The sequence below is a fragment of the Mirounga leonina genome, unplaced genomic scaffold, assembly GCF_011800145.1.
Source record: "Mirounga leonina isolate KUSES-001 unplaced genomic scaffold, KU_Mleo_1.0 Mir_153, whole genome shotgun sequence".
NCBI classification, from domain to species: domain Eukaryota; kingdom Metazoa; phylum Chordata; class Mammalia; order Carnivora; family Phocidae; genus Mirounga; species Mirounga leonina.
The window spans coordinates 10559670-10577821 of NW_023270387.1; the positions used below are offsets into that span (position 1 = coordinate 10559670).

Consider the following 18152-nt stretch of genomic DNA (forward strand, 5'->3'; position numbering starts at 1 on the left):
ATGGTTACCCAGAAAGTGTTCATTGGGGTCTGGATGGAGAGATTTGGTCTAGAACCTTCGGGGCGAGGAGATGGAAGTCCAAGGGTGTGGTTGGGGATACTTATCCCGGTGGTAGCTGCTGATGCCGGAAGACTGGTCACCCCAGTGTCCTTCTGCTGTTAGTCCTCCTGTCAGCCACCCCCCCCCCCCCAAGAGGTGGGCTTCCCTGGAAGCTAAGAAATCACTAGGGAAGAAAAGATGAACGTGAATGCGGTGGAAACCCATCACTGCCACCCACCACGCCTGACCACGAATGCATACAAGAGGCTCCCCTGCCGAACCGTTTTGTGAGGGGAGCTTTTGCTACTTCACAGAACATCTCTTAGAAAAGCAAACATCTGCCACGCCTGGGTAAGTGACAGGAAGACTGTCTACATGCGTGGACATGCACCCGTACACACTCAGTTGCCTGGGCGCATGTCTCAAAGCATGGATTGCCCAGAATGTTCTCAGGACATGTCCCGGTGTCCAGCATTGTGAAATATATTTGGAGTTAAGAATGTTCAGTTAAAATGTTCTGTACTGTTACTATTTGTCAATTGGGTTGGATCAGCCATGGCCTGGAGTGAGATAATATGGGGGTGGGGTGCCCCTACAGTGTCAGGGATGAGGGTGTGTATGTGAGTGTGAGTGTGTGTGTGTGTGTGTGATTGAGAAATTATTTGTTGCCTTTGGCAAGGAGGTAAGGGAAAAGCGAGCAAACAAAACAGCATGATTGAGAAAGAGTTCCGTGAAGGGGCCTGGGCGTGTGGACACGGCATGCGGTCTTCAAGCCACTGTGGCCCATAGACTGTGGCACTCGGGAGGCTCACCTGGGGGCCCGCATGGTTCTGACTTACCACTGGGTTCTCATTGGGGGATTTGGAAGGTGGTGGCAGCAGGTGGCCCGGTGTAGTTGTGGTGGCCTGGGCTCCGAGGCTCAGATCTGGGTAGAGTAGTTCCTCTCCGCACTCAGGGTTTTATCAGCATCCGTACCAGCCACCCTCCAAACTTCTACTGTGGTCTCAGCCCATCACCGTCTGATCGCAATAGGTTGGTGCTCTAAGGGAGCCTTGTAGGCTCTACTCCATGCCGTACTGTCATCAGCTCCTGTCTCTGGCTGCCGTTGCCTGCCCTGTTCCTCGGGGCAGGGCGCAGAGACAGGGGTGGAGATGGATCCTGCATCCGGCAGTGGCAAGTCAGGGCCTGAGAACAGGAGTGTGGGTGGGAAGAAAGTCAGCATTCCCGGCCAGATGGCCCACACGCCAGCCAACAGCTCCGAGCCTCAGCAGCCTGCAGCGCACAGACCATCTTCCCAGCGCCCAGCTCTGCGCTAGCCTGCCCACTTCCCTGATCGGACCCAGCTGCACCGCTGGCCGCCGCCAGAGCAGGGGGTCTGGGGGGAAAGGGTCAGAGTTGGGATAAGGGCACAGCTGGGGGCTGGGATTGTGGCCGCTTGTGAGTGGGACCTCTGTCGTCCTGGGGTGATCCTCTGTGTCAAGCCCAGCTCACAGAGTTGCAGATTAGGTGTGCGAAAGCACTTGGAAAGCCTCACATGGCATTTGTAGAATGATGTTACCTGGTTTTCTTGCACTCTTTCTCTCTGTCGGGGCTCAACCTCACGCCAAAAAGCAAGGGAAGACTGAGGCGGGGCCTCGGGGAAAGGGCATGCATGTCGGACACTCACCGTAGTCCTCAGAACATCTGGAGGAGTCCATAAAGCCAACGAGTCCTTCTAAGTGGTTCAGAACCTACTATGTGCCAGTCACTGCAGTGGGAGCTGGGGACACGAGTCAGGAAGGGACGGGCACGGGCCTCCTGAGTCTGGCGGGGTTCTGGCGGTGTCTTGGGGGAGCTGGGCACGTGCACGGCTGCAGCACAGTGAGGCCTGATGTGACCGAGGTCAGCAGAGGCCTGGTGGCCTCCACGGATGCTCAGTGCCAACTCACCAGTGACCATCCCGTGCTACCTCCTTCTGGCCCCGCAGTTGGCTCTGGCTTTTTCCCCTTGGTCTCTGTGCCAGTGGGTAACGCAGTAGGAAGTGTCCTGTTCTTTAGCTCTTGGACAAGCCCAGCAGGAGACTCTTCCTTGGCAGCGGTCCATGGGAAGAGGGGCGCGCGAGGCTGTCTGAGCCTATAGGGATGTCTCCATCAGTGCCCGTCTGCAGCAGCCGTGCCTGCCTTCTCCCTCCCTCCTGCTCACCTGCCGGAGGGGTGGCTGTAGAGCCCCCAGGTGCGGGTGGGCTTGCCTTCCAGCCAGCCAGAGCAGCCCCAAACTATCTTCTCCTCTCCCTACAGGAAGCTGCACAGTGGCATGAAGACGTACGGGTGTGAGCTCTGCGGGAAGCGGTTCCTGGATAGTTTGCGCCTGAGAATGCACTTACTGGCTCATTCAGGTAGGCGATGCTGCCCTGACTGGCCCATCTGAGCGCAGGCAACTGCCTCCGGCCCGCTGTCGCCCCCACTCAGAGCACGGATGTCTCCGCTGCCAGCCGGGGCCTTCGGGCCGCTGCGTCCCATGGATGCTCCCCTCCAGGTTCTTGGAGCAGAGGGCCCATCCTGATGGTGTGACTGTCTGCACCAACCCATCCTCGTGTTCTCTTGGGTTTCCCAGGGCATCGTGGGCACCCAGTGCCCTCTGTGATGGACTTTCCAAAGTAGATGACAGTTCCATCAGCACGACAGTGGTATCATTCGGTTCTCGAGGGCTAATGAATCTGACTCTTGGGTTCTCGTTATACAGGAGCCTTTAATAGATCGAGAAAGGTTGGAACACCGACTAGTTACAGCGTGCTGTTTTTTGCAAGTTAGATTTATCCGTTTCTAGTGGGGTCGGCTCTGTGGCTGCAGGGAGCTACGCCTGTGTTTGGGCAAAGCTGCTCTGCCCCGTGAGGCGTGGGAAGTGGACAAGCACCTGACATCCAGCCTGCCCGGGTAATCTTGGTGGAGGGTAGGATACACACCAGGTCTAATGATGCTGCTTTGAGGCGAGGGGGTCACCTGCGTTCAGTTGTAGAGGCCTCCAGACTTCCCTATGGGGCCAGCACTCTCTTCCGATGCCCTTGCCTTTCAGCCTTGGAGTCCTATTTTGAGGGAGAGGTGAGGGCCATCTCCTTATGGTCACGTGTTGACCTCCGCTGTCCTGGTCCGCGTGGCCTCCCACGCCTAGCCCTACAGCATCTGTGGAATGCGCGTGGGCTTTGGGGCTGGGCAGGTGTTCAAACCTTGTCTGTATCTGACACTTGGCTGATCTGTCACCCAAACCCCGTTTTCTGCATCAGTGAGGAACAGGTGTTGCCTAGCTAGCCCATATCAGTTTTCTAAAGAATCCGGTGACAGAATGTATGTCACAGGCCTCTGCATACACACCCTGGCATACAGGTGGTGGTCAGGAAATGTTGACTGCCTCTGCTTCACCTTCCTCTTCCCCAGTTCCGCAACTGTGACCCTGAGGCATGTTCCCATCACTTTACTCCAGAAGCTTCTATCTGGCTGGCTGTTTGCCATCTGCCGTCGCACTGCCCAGACAGTCTTGCAAGTGCTGTTTGCCGCTTTTCATGCTTCAGCCCACCACAGTCTTGCTGCAAAGCCTGTGTGACTCTGCACGGCGTGGGATGCTCTCTCCCTGGCCTTCAGGGTGCCTCCTAAAGTTCCCAAACCTCTTCTTGCTTTCCATCCTTCTCCCTTCCAGGTCTGAGGATTGTGCCCTGTGAGGTGGCTGTCTGTCTCAGCATGTATAATCGGTCCCCACACCTTTGTTCCGTTCCTCCTCCCTGGGGGGTCACCCACTCCCACACCTTGTTCCCCTACACCATCCTCATCCTACCCACCTCTCCCACGTTGGCCTGGAGTCCTGAGTCCAGAACCCCCTGTGTCCGGAATCTGCTTGGTACTCATGGACTCCTTTTGTTCAATTTTTAGAACATGCACCTTGTATCTTTTTGCCTCCCTTCAGTATAGTAGGTCATTTGGGGTTCAGTGTGGGGTTTCAGAGCTGACTGCCAGCCAGCTTGGCCACCCCCCAAGTGCAGAGAGGGGGTCTTGCGTTTTATGTACTCCCTGCTGCGGGCCCCTGTGTGGCCTCTCACTGTGGTGCTGGACACTTCCATGCGGGTAATGCACTTTTCAGCCTGTGGTTAAAGCAAGGGCCCACGCCGGAACTTGGACCAGTGAGCATCCTTTCTCCTTACTTGTTCCTTGAGTCCAGCGCTCTAGCCAGACTCAGCTACTTGTTGGTTTGTGCTCTGTGTAGCCGGCCACAGCTTGCTTTCCGAGCTCTGTGGCTTTGTTCAGCCTAGTCCCTCTGCTTGGAATAACGCTTCCCTAGTCTTGCCAGATTGTCTAAGGGCCCTTATGCAATGCCATCCTTCATCCTTCCCCACCTTCAGCCGGGAGCTGTCATGCCTTCTTCTGGGTGTCCGTATGTCTTTATCTGAAGCTCTCTGGGCACAGTCTTTCCTCTTTGTGCTCTGGTTATTTATGGACGTGCCCCATCTCCCCTACTTGGAGTCAGGGATAGAAATTGGGAAACCTACCTCCTGACCATGTACGTGGTCTTGGGCAAGAAACATAAGCTCTTCTGTATCCTCATCTGTAAGATGGCAGCACTTAACCCTCCCTCAGAGACATTGTGAGGCTCACATCAGACCTTAGCCCTGGGCCTGGCACGTGATTGGCTCTCCGTAAATAGAATTTCCCTCTCGCTTTGTTCCCCTGATAGACTGTAAGCCAGTAGGGCCAGGGTCTGTCCCCGTTACGTGCAGCACATTGCTGGGCACATTGCTGGAGTCGGATGAACAAGCGCAGCTGGGGGAGCGTGTCAGGGGAGCTCCAGTCTCCCGCTGGGTCCCTCCTGCAATAGGAATGGTGTAGACTGTTTCCCAGGGGTTCACTGGGGGGCAGCCAGGAGCCCCCGCCCGCCCCCCCGGCCAGTATTGGCTGTGGGTGAGCCAATCTCAGCCACGGGGGGGGGGGCGCCAGTGAGAGCGGCAGAGGGGGGCGGCATCACTTGCACATGTGCGGGGGGGCCCAGAGCCCCCAGTTCAGACCAGGTGAGTGGCTTTGCACCCCCCCTCTGGAGCCAGCTGCTGCCTGAGGACGTGCACTCCCGTCCTGGCTGAGATGCCACTGCGGGGTCCTGTGGCCTCAGTCTGATGCCCCGGCAGTTTGGGGAGCTGGGTCCTGTCTCCCTAGGCGCTCTTCTCCATACCTCTCTTACTCGATACTGACATCTGATTGTGCCGAGTGACTTGCCTCTCTGAAACGCACTTGCCAAGCCCTTGGAAAAGAGGATTTGGTGACGGGGGAGGTGTGAGGGTCATAATCGTGCTTTAATTCACCTTTGCAGGTCGCTCATAGCCTTCTTAGACTCGGATGTTTCGGTTCTGTCCGGCTGCTTTCTGTCTTCCCGCATACCTCTCACCCCCGTGCTGGGATGTCTTGAAAAGAAAGTAGCAACAAGGGCTTAGAGAGGCTAGACCACTTCCTGAGCTGTTCGCACCCCCTGAGAAGCAGTGACGGCCCCCGGGGGGTCGGGGTTGGAGGGCTGGGCCGGCCATGCCAGGCCTTCTCTCGGATGCCAAGGCAGAAGCAGGGTTCTGCACATTCTGACTCCTCTCCCAGGGGCACGATAACAGAACCCTGGGATGTTTCAGAGGCGACCTCGGTGAGATGACGCGAGATTTTCTTGCCGCTGGGTTTGGAAGGCTCGCTGGTGGGAGCCGACAGCAAGCACGGCCCCTGAGGGTGTGCAGTGCTGACCCACTTTACAGACCGTCGCCCAGGGTTGGAACTGCCCTGTAGAGCCCTGACAGAACAATCGGTGTTCCAGAACCCTGGGGACCCTTTTTTTTTTTTTTTTTAAAGGGGCAGGCCCTGGAGGAGTGAGCCTGGGATCTGGGTGTGGGTCGCGATGCCCCTGGCTTCCCCGAAGAGTTGTTGCTGCCCTCGGGCAGGTACGTTCCTTCTGTTTTCTACTGCTCGGAGGAGCTGAACGGGTGCTCCCCGCTCACTTCCTTGCTCGGCGAGCTGGCTGCCCCCACCCCCTCTTGGCTGGCGTGGCCTGTGTTTGTTATTGTAGTTCTGGCTCGGGGCCAGGCCTGGCAGGGAGCCAGCCTTGTGGGTGCAGTGTGTACAGTGACTGCTGAGCCAAGTTTGTCATCATACACGATTAATTTCTTCTTTTTTCTCCTCTGGTAGGGGTGGGGTGGAGGAGGAGGCAAGACCGGAGTCTCTCGGTGCTTGAGAACAGGCCACGCTGAATTTGCGGAGATGTTGTTTGGGAACGGGTGAAACGCTCTTGCTCGTCCTTCCTTCTGGGCTCGGCCCCCTTTCTCACGTTGTCTGCCTGTCCTCTGCATTTCCCTGTGCAAGGAAATCGGCCTGTACGAGGCTGACGATGTGAGGTTTTATTTTCAGTGACTCGAATACTAAATTTACGCTCCTAAATCAGTTTTCATTGTGTTGAAATGGACAATTTGTTTAATTAGAAGTTTGCCCTGGAGGAGGCCCTTCTTGGAGACGATTCTTTCTTTCTCTTCCTCTCTCTCTCTCTCGCTCTCTTTTTTTTCTTTTTTTTCAGACCCTAAATGGTAGTAGTGAATGTTCAGTTTAATTGAAGTTTTTATTTCGATTTGAATGCGTTAACTAATCAAGTGTTTATGAGATATACCTGATGATAACAATAAGTTTAAATTAACAAACAATAACCTAACTCATTAACTAATGAGACTGATCCGGCTACGCCCTGCATTCTCAGAGGTGGGTTTGGGAAAAGACGTGGTCAAGTGGAAGAGTGACCACCTGAGATGCTTTGCAAAGCTGCTCCTTCTAGAATGAGAACGTGGAGTGCAGCATTGTGGCAGCGAGCGGGGCAGGCATCCGAGCCCCTCTGCATCCTAGGGTCACTCTGACGTCTCCATCCCCACCCTATGCAGCCCCATCCCTTGTGGGAATTGGTCCCAAAGCATCTACGACTTGCTGTCTCCTTGTCACTCCTCGTTCTCACTTAAGTGGCGATTCCTCGCTCTGGGATGTGCATGCGGAGACCCCAGACCCAGGCGGTGACTCGGGTTGGTTCTGGGATTTGCTGGTGTGAGGTTTCCCATGAGGTAGGATTTCCCACAGCTTGGCTCCAGTACTGGTGGATTAGAAGTGAGCACACCCAGAACGGCTTGCTCCTGTTTTTGACTTGACTCCATGCTATTTAGAGGTTCACATGTTTCTGTGGCCTGCCCCTGTTCTGGGGGTGTCATTCATTTTTGCAGCCAGCACTGAGTGTGCCTCAGGTTCTGTGTACTTAGCCCTGGAGAGAGCTTACAGCATCCCTGCCCTCGAGGAGCTTAACGTCCAGTAGGAGATACTTGCTTATAAAGTCATGATCAAAGACAGTATTGTGCACAAAGCACCAGGAAAGAATTCTAGGAGGAACCCCCCGGGGTGGGGGGCGGGGGGGAGGGTGTCCCTTCTAGAGGGTGGCAGAACTTAAAATGGCTGCCGAGAATGGACTTTTTGGAAGGAACTGGTAGCGGAGAGGTCCAGGCCACCACGGCAACATGCGTGGTAGCTGGGGTGTGCAGGCTAGGTCAGGGGAGGGAGGGCAGGCTTTGGAAGGGGAGGGACGAGGCAGGATTGTGGGGGCCTTGAGTACCCCACATTTACCTGCAGCACTGGAGAGCCACTGAAGGATTGAACGAGGGAGTGACACTTGGTTATTTTTTTTCCCGGCAAGGAAGGACTGTGGGCTTTTTGATGTACACCAGCCTGGAGTATAGGATTTCTTGGACCCCCTTGGAGAAGCGGTGTGCCTGACGATCTTGGGGCATGGTTGGAGGATAGACAGGCCCATGCCTCTAGCCCTGGTTAGGGGGGCCTTTCTTTGGGAGTCCAGTCCTGCCAGGGGTCGGTCCCCTGTACTCAACCCTCCTGCCTTTCTTCGGGGGCTGGGAGCCGTGGCTGGGAGAAAACTCCCCTGGTACCTGTCTCTTCCCCATATCAGAGCCACCGGGAAGGAATACGGACGGTCTTTGGCTGATGGATTTTCTGATTCCAGCGGCAGCATGGGGTGGCCAGGGCATATCATCGGGGGCCTGGGTCATCCGTCTGGCAGGAAAAGGGCTGGAGGGGTTGGGGCCAGAAACCAGATTAGCTTTTTCATGCTTTCCCCTGTCCTGATCCAGTGGAAGGGAAAGAAGTTATGAGATGTCAAAAATCTATGGATTGTCCTTGTTCCTTTTTTTTTTCTTTTTTGGAACACTTAGCTTTGGGGTTCAGGGTCCTTCTTCCTAAAGACGGGGAAGCATGGTAGCTGGGAAGTTCCCTGTGGTGACGAGGCGTGGTCCCCATTCTGAGGATGAGAGAGGCATCTTAGGGTTTAAAGGTGGCCTCTCAGGACCTGCCGCTTGCTTCTGGCACCTCTGAGCACGAGACTGGGGGTTATCCAGGCAGGTCCGACCCCTGGCCAGTTCATCCCCTCTCTGCCTCCTCCCCAGTGAATGTCCCGGTCCGTTCTTCAGGTTCACTCCATGCCAGCGGGCTAAACCAGGAGATGACCCAGAAGAAACTTCCTTAGGTGCCTTATCTCCCTCAACACGCTGTCAGAGGCCGGCACCGTGGAGGTTTGGGTTCAGAGCACAGAGGCGCAGAGCCAGGAGTGGCTCGGTGGGGGTGGCGGGGGGGGGGATGGGACACCTGCCTTCCCTTCGGGCTGCATGGGTGATGGGGTGCAGACAGAGGGGAAGAGGGGAAAAGCAGCTACTTTCCCCAGCTCGCTCCCGAACACTCTGCTCTCTCTCTCCCTCTCTCTCTCCCCCCTCCCTGCTCTGAGTTTGGCCTGCTTCCCGAACTTTTTCCCAGAGTGGTGTCGTCACTGGCCTGCCGGCAGGCCTAGATGTTCTGCCAGCATTCCAGAGAGTTTATGATCGCTTGCAGATGTGCCTCCAAGAACACACTGTACCCAAAGCAGAAATTAATGCCGGCTTGACTGCTGTCCAAGCCCATCCACGGGAGAGAGGAGAAAGAAAACAAAAACTGTTTAATGCTGTTTATAAATTATACACTGGCTGATGAAAAATACATTTCTCCCCCGCTCTGCCCCCTTCCTCACCACCCCCCCACCCCCACCCCTTCTCGCGTTCTGCCTCAGGAACCTAAATGGAGACCAGAAGAATATGGTTTTGCTTTTTAGCTCCTGTTTTGGCTGGGATCCGAAACCCTGCTGCTGATTCACAGCCAGAGTATTTTTCCCCTTTACCTGATGAAATATACTGATTTTTCCAGCCCAGATGGGGTGCTTTTGGTTTTGTTGTCTGGGTTTTTTTTTTTAACTTTTTTTTTTTTTTTTTTGGGGGGGGGGGCTAGGGTTTGTGTTTATAGCCAGTGACAGGGCCTGTGACAGCACTGGGTGTGATGCCCCTGGGGCAGGTAAAGCCCCACATCTGTCCACCTCGGGGCTGCTGGGTGTGCGTGCCCGGGCTCCCCAGCCCTGAAGACAGCACGTCGGGCCAGCCCCACAGAGGAAGTGCGCAAAGTTCATTGCAAGTCATTGTATTAAACAGCGTTCTGCCACGTCTCTCCCTGCCCTGCACCCACAGACCCTGTGTGAGGAGGGGTTCACATATCCCTCCCCCCCAAATACACATGTCTCTGTCTCCATATGGTGCCTTGCAGGGGTTTGGGAAGCTCGTTGCAGCTACCCCTCTGGATCTCAGCCTCTCCCCCTCCGCCCGAGTCCCCCATCCCAATCTATTCTATAAATTCGCTTCCACATTATGTCTATCCATTTACATGGCTTTTGTGTTTTTTAATACTGCTAATGTTTATCATTTGCCCAACAGGCTCGACAGATTTTGCTTCCTGTAGAGCACTGAGGCTTTAGAGCCCCCTCGTTGCTAAGTAGCAGTCTCCCTGTACTGTAATGGGCTGATTTTGTATTCCGTTCAGCGCTGTATCTTATTTTTGTATGCAAGACAAAGTGTTTTGATGGAGGACGATTGCAGCAGTGTCTGGAGGCTGTTTGGAGTTTTATGGGCTGTACAGTACACTCTGTGCTCTCCGAACAGAACACAGGCTGTTGAATTTTGGATTGGATTTGTCATTTCTCCCCCCTCGGAGAGGAGCCTGTCAGATAGAACATTACTTTAAGGGTGGAGGAAAGAAAGTGGAAATTATGTAATAACCCCTCTCTCCCTCTGTGTCTGTGTGTGTGTGTGTGTGTCTCTCTCTCTCTGTGTGTGTGTTTCTCTCAGTCTCTGATTTTTTTTTCGCTCCCCAGAATAGGGTGGCTTCTCCCCCCACACCCCCTCCCACCACCCTATGATATTGTAGCCAGGCTGGGTGATGCTATTCCTCGGGGGGAAGTGAATGCCCCTCGAGAGGTGGATGCGGGGGCTCCCTGTCTGTCTCCTGTTTATTCTCCTCCTCTCTCCTTTTCTCTCCCCTGCTTCTTCCGTCCTTCCTAAGTTCGGAGCTGTTTTGCTGGCCGTTGCTTTGGTCTGAGGACGACTAGATGCTGGGGTTGTAGGTGGAGTGGGATGTTGGCGTGGGGTCCACCCCAAGGCAATGCCACTTTCCTATTTCTAGGGCCCCGTCACCTGCCTTTTGCTTGCCAGACGTGCCCCCTGCTAGGCTTTGCAGGCGGAGGGTCACTGCTGTCCTCCATGGCCCTCAGGCCCGGCCCTCCAGCCCCTGGGCCTGGGTGCATTTTGCTGGCCGGCCATTCCCACTGCACTGCTCCTGGCAGTCCTTCTCAGCACCCTCTTCTGGGCTCCCTGTGGTGGCAGGAGGCTGTGTTTCAGTGTGGCTGTCTTCTCTCCTTCCTTGTCCCCCAGTCTCCTCTCACTCCATCTCTTTGTCCCTGTCCTGGCATCTGTGTTGGCCTCAGCCCTGTCCTGATGCTCCTCTGTATTTTCTGTGTCCTTCTTCAGGCTTCATCTTTGTCTCCATCCATCTTGGTTGGTGTCTCTCTTTCTCTCACTCCTCAAAGCTTCTTAACTTGGAAGTTGGGTGGGGTTAGGGTGGGGAACAAAATGTCCCACGGGCCCAGAAGGCCTGGGGAGGACTCCTGAGCGAGTTCCCAGAGGGTGCTCCCAGAATCTGGGACCTTGTGGCTCCTGGCCTGGCCTCTCGGGGGGCAGCGTGGGCCTTCTCTGGCTTTGCTTCTGCTCCTCCTGGGTCCCCGGGTGTTTTCTCAAGTTGAGCTGAGCAGGGGCCGCTGGGTGAGCAGGGTTTGGTTTTGCAAGGTCCATATGGGACGTTGTTACTGAGAAGCACGTCTTGCTGGCGCTGTGCTTATGGGGGTCTGTCCCAGGCACCTGGGTGCAGTGCCCGCTGGGCACCCTCACGCACTGGTGACCTGGCGTCGTGCCTGGTCCGCAGAGGGCTTTCGGTAAGTATTCGTGGAGAAAGTAGAGACCGTGTTGCTGACGTGTTCGTGTTTCTGGGGTAGATCTGGGCTTGGTGGGGCCTGGGGCTTACACAATGTTGGGAGCCGTCTCTCTGGAGAAGATGAGGGATTTGAAGTGTGAGAACCCGTCCCGGGGAATGGGCTGGTGCCAGGGAGGGGCTGTGGCCTCAGCATTATTTTCATGCACGTGCTGCCGAAGCGAGCACTCAGCGTTACTCACTCCAGGGAGGACGGGCTTCTTTGATCTGCCGGGAGGAGCTGCTGGTTGAAGACCCCACAGTTGGAGCAGTGGAGTAGGGAGATTCAAATATAAGGCCAAGGAGGGTGACATCTACTCCGTTCTGGGGACCTTCCTCCCCCCCCCCCACCCCGAGCGTGGCAGCCATGGTCACAGTCCTCACGTTTGCATTCCCACAAGGGTCAGGACAGATCCTCCTGCCTTTGGTAAACGGCCTCTGGTCCCAGTGGGCCTGGATTGCGTGTTCTGTGGATTTCATGTTCTCTTCTCGGTGAGGCTGGTGCGTGGGGACAGACAGTAAGTCCCACTCACGCAGCGCCACCAGGGAGATCAAAGCACATGATAGCATCCTGGCCTCCAAACTGGCCCTCACCGTCCGTGAAATGACAGGACAACCACTGACAGCCATCTGCTTGGGTCTGTGGCTTTGGTTCTCCTGCTTCCCTGGGCAGTAGAATTGTGTCGCCTGGGGCAGGGCGCTGGTTCTGTTACGGTGCACACGGGTGCGTGCATGCTTGTGAGCGTGTGTGTGTGTGTGTGTGTGTGTCTTGGGAGGAGCCATGGGGGTGAGGGGTCCTGGAGGTGATGGGAAGTATACATAAAGGTCTGGGAGTCTCCTCTTTGGAGCTTCCAGACTCATCAGTTCATTAGGGTCAATGGAGAAAGTAGGATGGGATGGTTCCTTGGGAAGGACACTATTTACTCCTTGGAGGGTGCGCAGAAGCTACAGTTAGGTTCCCAGAAATGAGGGGCATTTGTGTGCGTGCGTGCGCGTGCTTGTGGATGGGAGAAAAAAGAGATTGAGAAGAAGCGTTTACAGGAAATACTCAAAATTGTTCCTTTGCTGTGATGGCCCCGCACAGACCATTACCTTGCAGATTTAAAAACTAAATGAGCTCCTCATCATATCTAGTGACTTCCACCGACATTCATGCTTGATTGCAAAGCCCGTGTTACCTCTGAATTGGAACTTCAGTGTTTGTTATGAATTCTTGAATGGTGGTGGTGTGTTTCCCCCTCTCGGGTTCAGCCCCAAGCACGTCGGTGGCTGTGTGACGGATGGGCATGTTTCTCAACAGGACCCCACTGAGGAACCTTTTCATTTTAAAAATAGCCCCGTGCCCTCTAGGGCTGAGTCTGGAGTTTCTGAGGAATCCGGTGGGCCAGTGAGGGGACGTGGGCTGACTTTGGGAGGGGGCTGATGTTTTGCATTTTTTAATTTAATAATGTGAGTTTCATGTGAATGATTCTGCGTGCCGTGCACTACTCTGCATTTTCATAACTGTCTCTTCCACTTTGGGTAAAGGAAGGGAGGGAAAGAAGTACCAGCAGCGGCATTCTGTGGGCAGAGGAAGAAAACAAGAGAATGGGGCAGAGAACGGGCTAAATTTAAAATTGTAATTGGCTGACTTCCACTGGCTTGCGGGTGTTTTAATGACTCATAATAACTTCATTTAAAACCAGCTGAGCAGAAAATAGATTGGAGAGGAGCCTCGGGCCATTATGGATTTGTTTTTTTTGACAAGCTCGGTTTTGAGCAGCCAGGAAGGCTCTCAGAGAGGGCTTGGCTGTGTTCTCTCTCTCTCTCTCTCTCTCTCCCTCTCCCTCTCTGAGGGCTGGTGGTCTGCCCGGGAGAGATTGTATAGAAACCAGAGCTGCTTTTTTTTTCCACCCTCCCCCCCCCCTTTTTTTAAGTGATTAAAAATAGATGCCTTGAGGTATTATTTTAGCATCAGTAGAATTTTTTTTTTTTTTACTTTTGATGTGGTAAATGGAACATAAATAAAATTGTTTTTTGAAATTACTGAATTAATTAGGTAGTAAAGCAACAACAATGCATAAATTTCTTCACTGGTCGCCCTGATCCATATTTGGGGGGCGTTCCCCTTTTTTCCCTGTCCCCTCCTCCTCTCCCCCTCCAGCCCCACCTTCTGCCCTGTGTGGACCCTCCCTTTGAATGGCAAGGTTCTTTTATCATCCTGGCAACAGCTAAATGATTTTTTTTTTTTTTAAAGATCTGTAGGATTTTGACAGGGTTAGTGCTGTCCAGCTACCCAGCCAGCTCGAGGAAGCATGAGTTTGGGAATTGCCAGAAAAGGCTCTAACCTGCCTCTAGTCTTTTTAAATAGATCCTGCCCGTTTCCCGAGCTAGGAATGGTGCCAGCCGGCGAGTGCTCCTTTTTCTCTTGTCTTTTCAAAGTCAGCCGGCTCGCTATAGGATGTGTCTGTCTGGGCAGGACAAGAGGCCACCCCCCCATCTGATTGCTCAGAGCCATTTATCTACCCCCTCTTATGGCACCTGTCACCTTCTTTGTGTCATAGCTATTTATTTGCGTGTCCTTTTTTGCCTGCTAGACACTGAGCTTCTTGAGAACCTGTGATTTATTTCCACATCCCCTTACTACCTAGCAGAGCAACCTGCATGGCGGTTATAACTCAGTCATTTTTTTGAATAAACTAGCGGGTGAGTAGGTGAGTGTGTGGATCGGTGTCTGGGAGGGAATAGCTCTGAAGCTCCCTCCTCCTTCCTTCCAGGCCTGGGACTCAGCAGTCTGGATGACCAGACCAGGAATGGAGGCAAAACCTCAGTGGTAGCACGCTCTGTTGCGTCCCCATGGTCAAACACATTGCAGGCTCTCAGTAAAGATCTGGTGAATAAGTGAATGGCTCAGGATGGATGGTAGGGACAAGGGAAGGAGAGAAAAGCACGTTACCGAAGGCCTGCTGGGTTTCGGGCACAGTGCTTGGTGCTCTGTATGTCTGAGCTCAGATGTCCTGCGTTGACTTTGGAGCGTGGGTAGGCTGATTCTGTTTTGCAGGGGAGGACACGAAGGCTTCGAGAGCTGAAGTCACTTGCATCAGGTCAGACAGCCAGGAAGTGGCAGGGCTGGATTTAGAGCCAGGGCTGTCTGCCCCCCACCCCCACCCCTACGCCTGCTTTTCTAGCATACCACACTCTTGCTTTTCTAGCACACCACACTGCTGTACCTGTTCCAATGCTCACCTTTTGGTGTGTGGGGATAAGCAGGGTCTCAGAGCCTGGGATGCTGAGATGGGGAGAGCCGGTAAGGTCCCGTCCCTAAGGATCCTGGGGGTGGTGTGGGGTGGGGTGGCCCAGTCATTGGCTACTACTCTCGGCCTTCTACCTGGACCACCAGGAGCAGGTGGGTGGCTTATTAGCCTCTTCCTGCTCTGCTGGAGTCGCATGTTGAGCCGCACTGCCCCTGGGACCATTATTCCTCCCCATTGCCTTATGGGGCTGGGGGTCGGGTGGTTCTGGAAGCATCGCTAGAGAACCCCGGGGGTGAGTGTTTGGCCCTCCTAACCAGGCGAGAACTTGGTCATGTCATGTTCCCAACGCCATCCACACGGAGAAGAGGGACAGGACCCGAGAGCTGCCTGGGGTCCCTCCTGCACGACAACCCAACTGGGAGCTGTGCTCTGGCGGGGAGGCCCTCTGGGATGCTGAGTCAGGACTGAAAGGGTCAGCTGACTGGTGCTGCATCCCAGAAATGTGGGGGCTCCGATGGCTTGGGTTGTCACTAGTCCTCAGACTGTGTCTTGGGGTCAGGCATGTCAGGGAGATGGTGGCCTCCCTGACCTCTTGGATTCTGTCTAGTGAAACTAGACCACTTGGCATGAAGCTCGTTACATCTGGTCTTCAACAACCTTATCTTCCCCAGGCCCCCACTGTGGATGCTGGAACCTTCTCTGGGGACGGAAACGTTAACCAAATGGGAACCAGATGCCGAAGGCTAGGCAGTAGAGGAACCCCTCTCACTGTTCTGGGTCACTACACGTGGCTTTCTTTTGGGGGGAATCATTCATGAATGGATTCATCACTTAGCAGGTACCCACTGAGGGCCAGTGGTTAGCAAACCATGGCAGAACAGAGCGGCTGCTGCCGGGGTCCCTACCCGCAAGGGGCTATGGGCCTGACTGAGAAGGTGACGTGAGCCACCGTCCCCACAAGGGGGGAAAGAGCAAGTTCTGCGGTGTATGGGAGGGAGAGACTCCCAAGGACCAGGGTGATGAGGAATGGCTTCAGGAGGGAGGGCTGTGGGATTTTGATTTCCTGCTGGAATGTCCAGATGGCGCTTCGTGGTGGGCGAGGGGCCTGTTTTTCTGGACAAGATGAAGCAAGAACTTCTACGAGGGAGAGCCAGCCAGGCAGGCACCTCTCCCTTTTCCTCCTCTCCCTCCGCCCCCTTTCTCCTCTCCTTCCTTCTCTGTCCACAGCAGTCTTGAGGAGGTCTGGAGCCTAGTTTCTTGTACTTGAGAATCCTCAGGGTTCTAAGGATGTTATGACTGTCCTTGAGCTGCGGATTGAGAAATCTTGCATTAAAAATGAGAAGCTGACACCTCAGGTGGTCCCGCCATTTTGAGGTATCCACAGAACAGACACAAATATGCAAGTGAGGTTCGGATTGGACACAGATCCATAGTATTCTGTATTTCTCTCACGACAGTAGAGGAACCCCTTTAAGATAGGCTGTGAGTGCCCAGGGCTCCCCCGAAGCCTGGGTTGAGGACACATAGTCTAAAGGGCTGTGCTTTGGTAGGGATGAGGTCAGAGGCTTGGCTGCCCTCAAGGGAAGCGAAGGAACACGGAGGACCAGCACCCCAGCAGCCTACCTTATGCCTTTCTTGAAGGTGGCAGGAGCTGTCCCCATAGGTGGGAAGCCAGTGGGGGAGAGAGGTGGCTGCTCCTTTAGTTGGACCCTCTCCAGGATTCAACCTGACAAAGAGGTCTCTTCTAGACATTCCCCCTGTAGTTAACATGTTCCCTCCCCCTCCCCCCCAACCATCCCATTTTGATTGGAATTCTTCCACTTGCCCGGGAAAGGGAAAAGGAAAAAAAAAAGCAAGTTCTAAACTTTCCATTAGGTAGTTGGGTTAAGAAGTCTTCTGGGGTAGTTGGATTAAGCCCCGGCATCTCTCACTGACTATTACGAACTAATTGAGCACCAGGAGCTCATTGGCGGCTGCAGTGAGTATTTTGTTGGAGTAATTATGCAAGGCCACAGTCATTTTCAGTAACAAGGTAACTCCAGGTAAGGAGAGAATTCCCTGAAACTTTTGATTTGCTGGAGTCTTCCTCAGTTGCCTTCATTAACATGAGCCGAGGACAGACAAAGGCCCAGAGACCAGATCTATCGGGAGGCTGCTATCCATCAGGGATTTCTGTCTGACTGGCCCGGATCTCATGGTCCCTCTTTTGGGGCCTGATGGGAACAACCCAGTACATCTGGGAGAGCCCTGCTGGGTCAATTTTGCATTGATTGAGATTTGGGGGTCCAGAGTCAGATGCTCTGAAATAGAAGATGGTGAGGGACAGATGCAGGCTTTGGAAGTCTGGGGACAGCTGACCAGGGGGCAAAGGAGAGTCACGGCCAGCGTCTTTATCAGTGACCTACGTGCTGAGAGCAAGACCTGACCGCAAGCAAGAAGGCCCCAGTGGTACCTTCTCTCTCTCTCTCCCCGTCTCTCTCGGGGTCTGTGTGTCGTGGGTGGGTGGGGTGTGGGCCTGTGTAAATGGGACCGGCACAACTCCTGGGTCAGGGGCGGGGTGCTGTCTTTCTTTTCCCAGAGGATTCCTTTTTTTTTGAGAGTGAGAGCACGTGTGCATGGGGTTGAGGGGTAGGGGGGGCAGAGGGAGAGAGAATCTTAAGCAGGCTCCACAACTGGTATGGAACTGGACGCGGGGCTTGATCTCACAACCCTGAGATCATGACCTGAGCTGAAATCAAAAGAGTCTGGGTGCTTGACTGACTGCATCCCCCAGGCGCCCCCTCACCCCCTGCAGAGGATTCTTTATGGTAGAACTTTCTTACACATGCTGCCCTCCCAGCACACCTCACCCTCAGCCAGAACCTTCGTCAGGAGGTAGGAGCCTGAACCTGCCGTCCACAAGTCCTGGGCTGAGTGAGCTGGGAGGGGGCCTCTCAGTGCCCTTTGGTGGGGCTGCTGAGGCCTGGCCAAGCTGAACGTGTCCTCTGGGTGGCCCTGCCGAGCTTCTGGCCTTCTGCTCATCAGCGTTGAATCATGCCCCTCAGAGCACGGCATGTAACTGTCCTTCCAGATCTGGCCCCTGGCCCCCGGGGGTGGGGGGGGCAGACAGAGTCACTGTCACCAGAGTACTCCATCTTTCTGACACTAAGGGCCCGTGTGGCTTTCTCCCCTCACTTCTGAGCCCCAAACAGCCTAGGATTCTGCTCTGGAGCGTATGCGGAGTTCCCTAACCCAGACACACACAGACACACACACACACAGATACAGACACAAAGACACAGACACACAGACACAAACACACACAGACACACACAGACACAGACACACACAGACACACACAGACACACAGACACACAGACACACAGACACAAACACACACAGACACACACAGACAGACAAAGACACAGACACAGGCACAGAGACACACAGACACACATACAGACACACACACAGAGACACACACACACAGACACAAACACACACA

General features: G+C 54.4%; 1 protein-coding gene across 2 annotated transcripts in view; it reads left to right on the forward strand.

Moving 5' to 3' along the window:
- Positions 1-18152, forward strand: part of ZBTB16 (zinc finger and BTB domain containing 16) — a 187135-nt gene that overhangs the window by 91028 nt on the left and 77955 nt on the right. For both annotated transcript variants that reach the window (XM_035008982.1, XM_035008983.1), the window contains exon 3: positions 2316-2413. In XM_035008982.1, coding sequence (XP_034864873.1) covers positions 2316-2413 — 98 coding nt within the window. The remainder of the gene's footprint in view (positions 1-2315; positions 2414-18152) is intronic.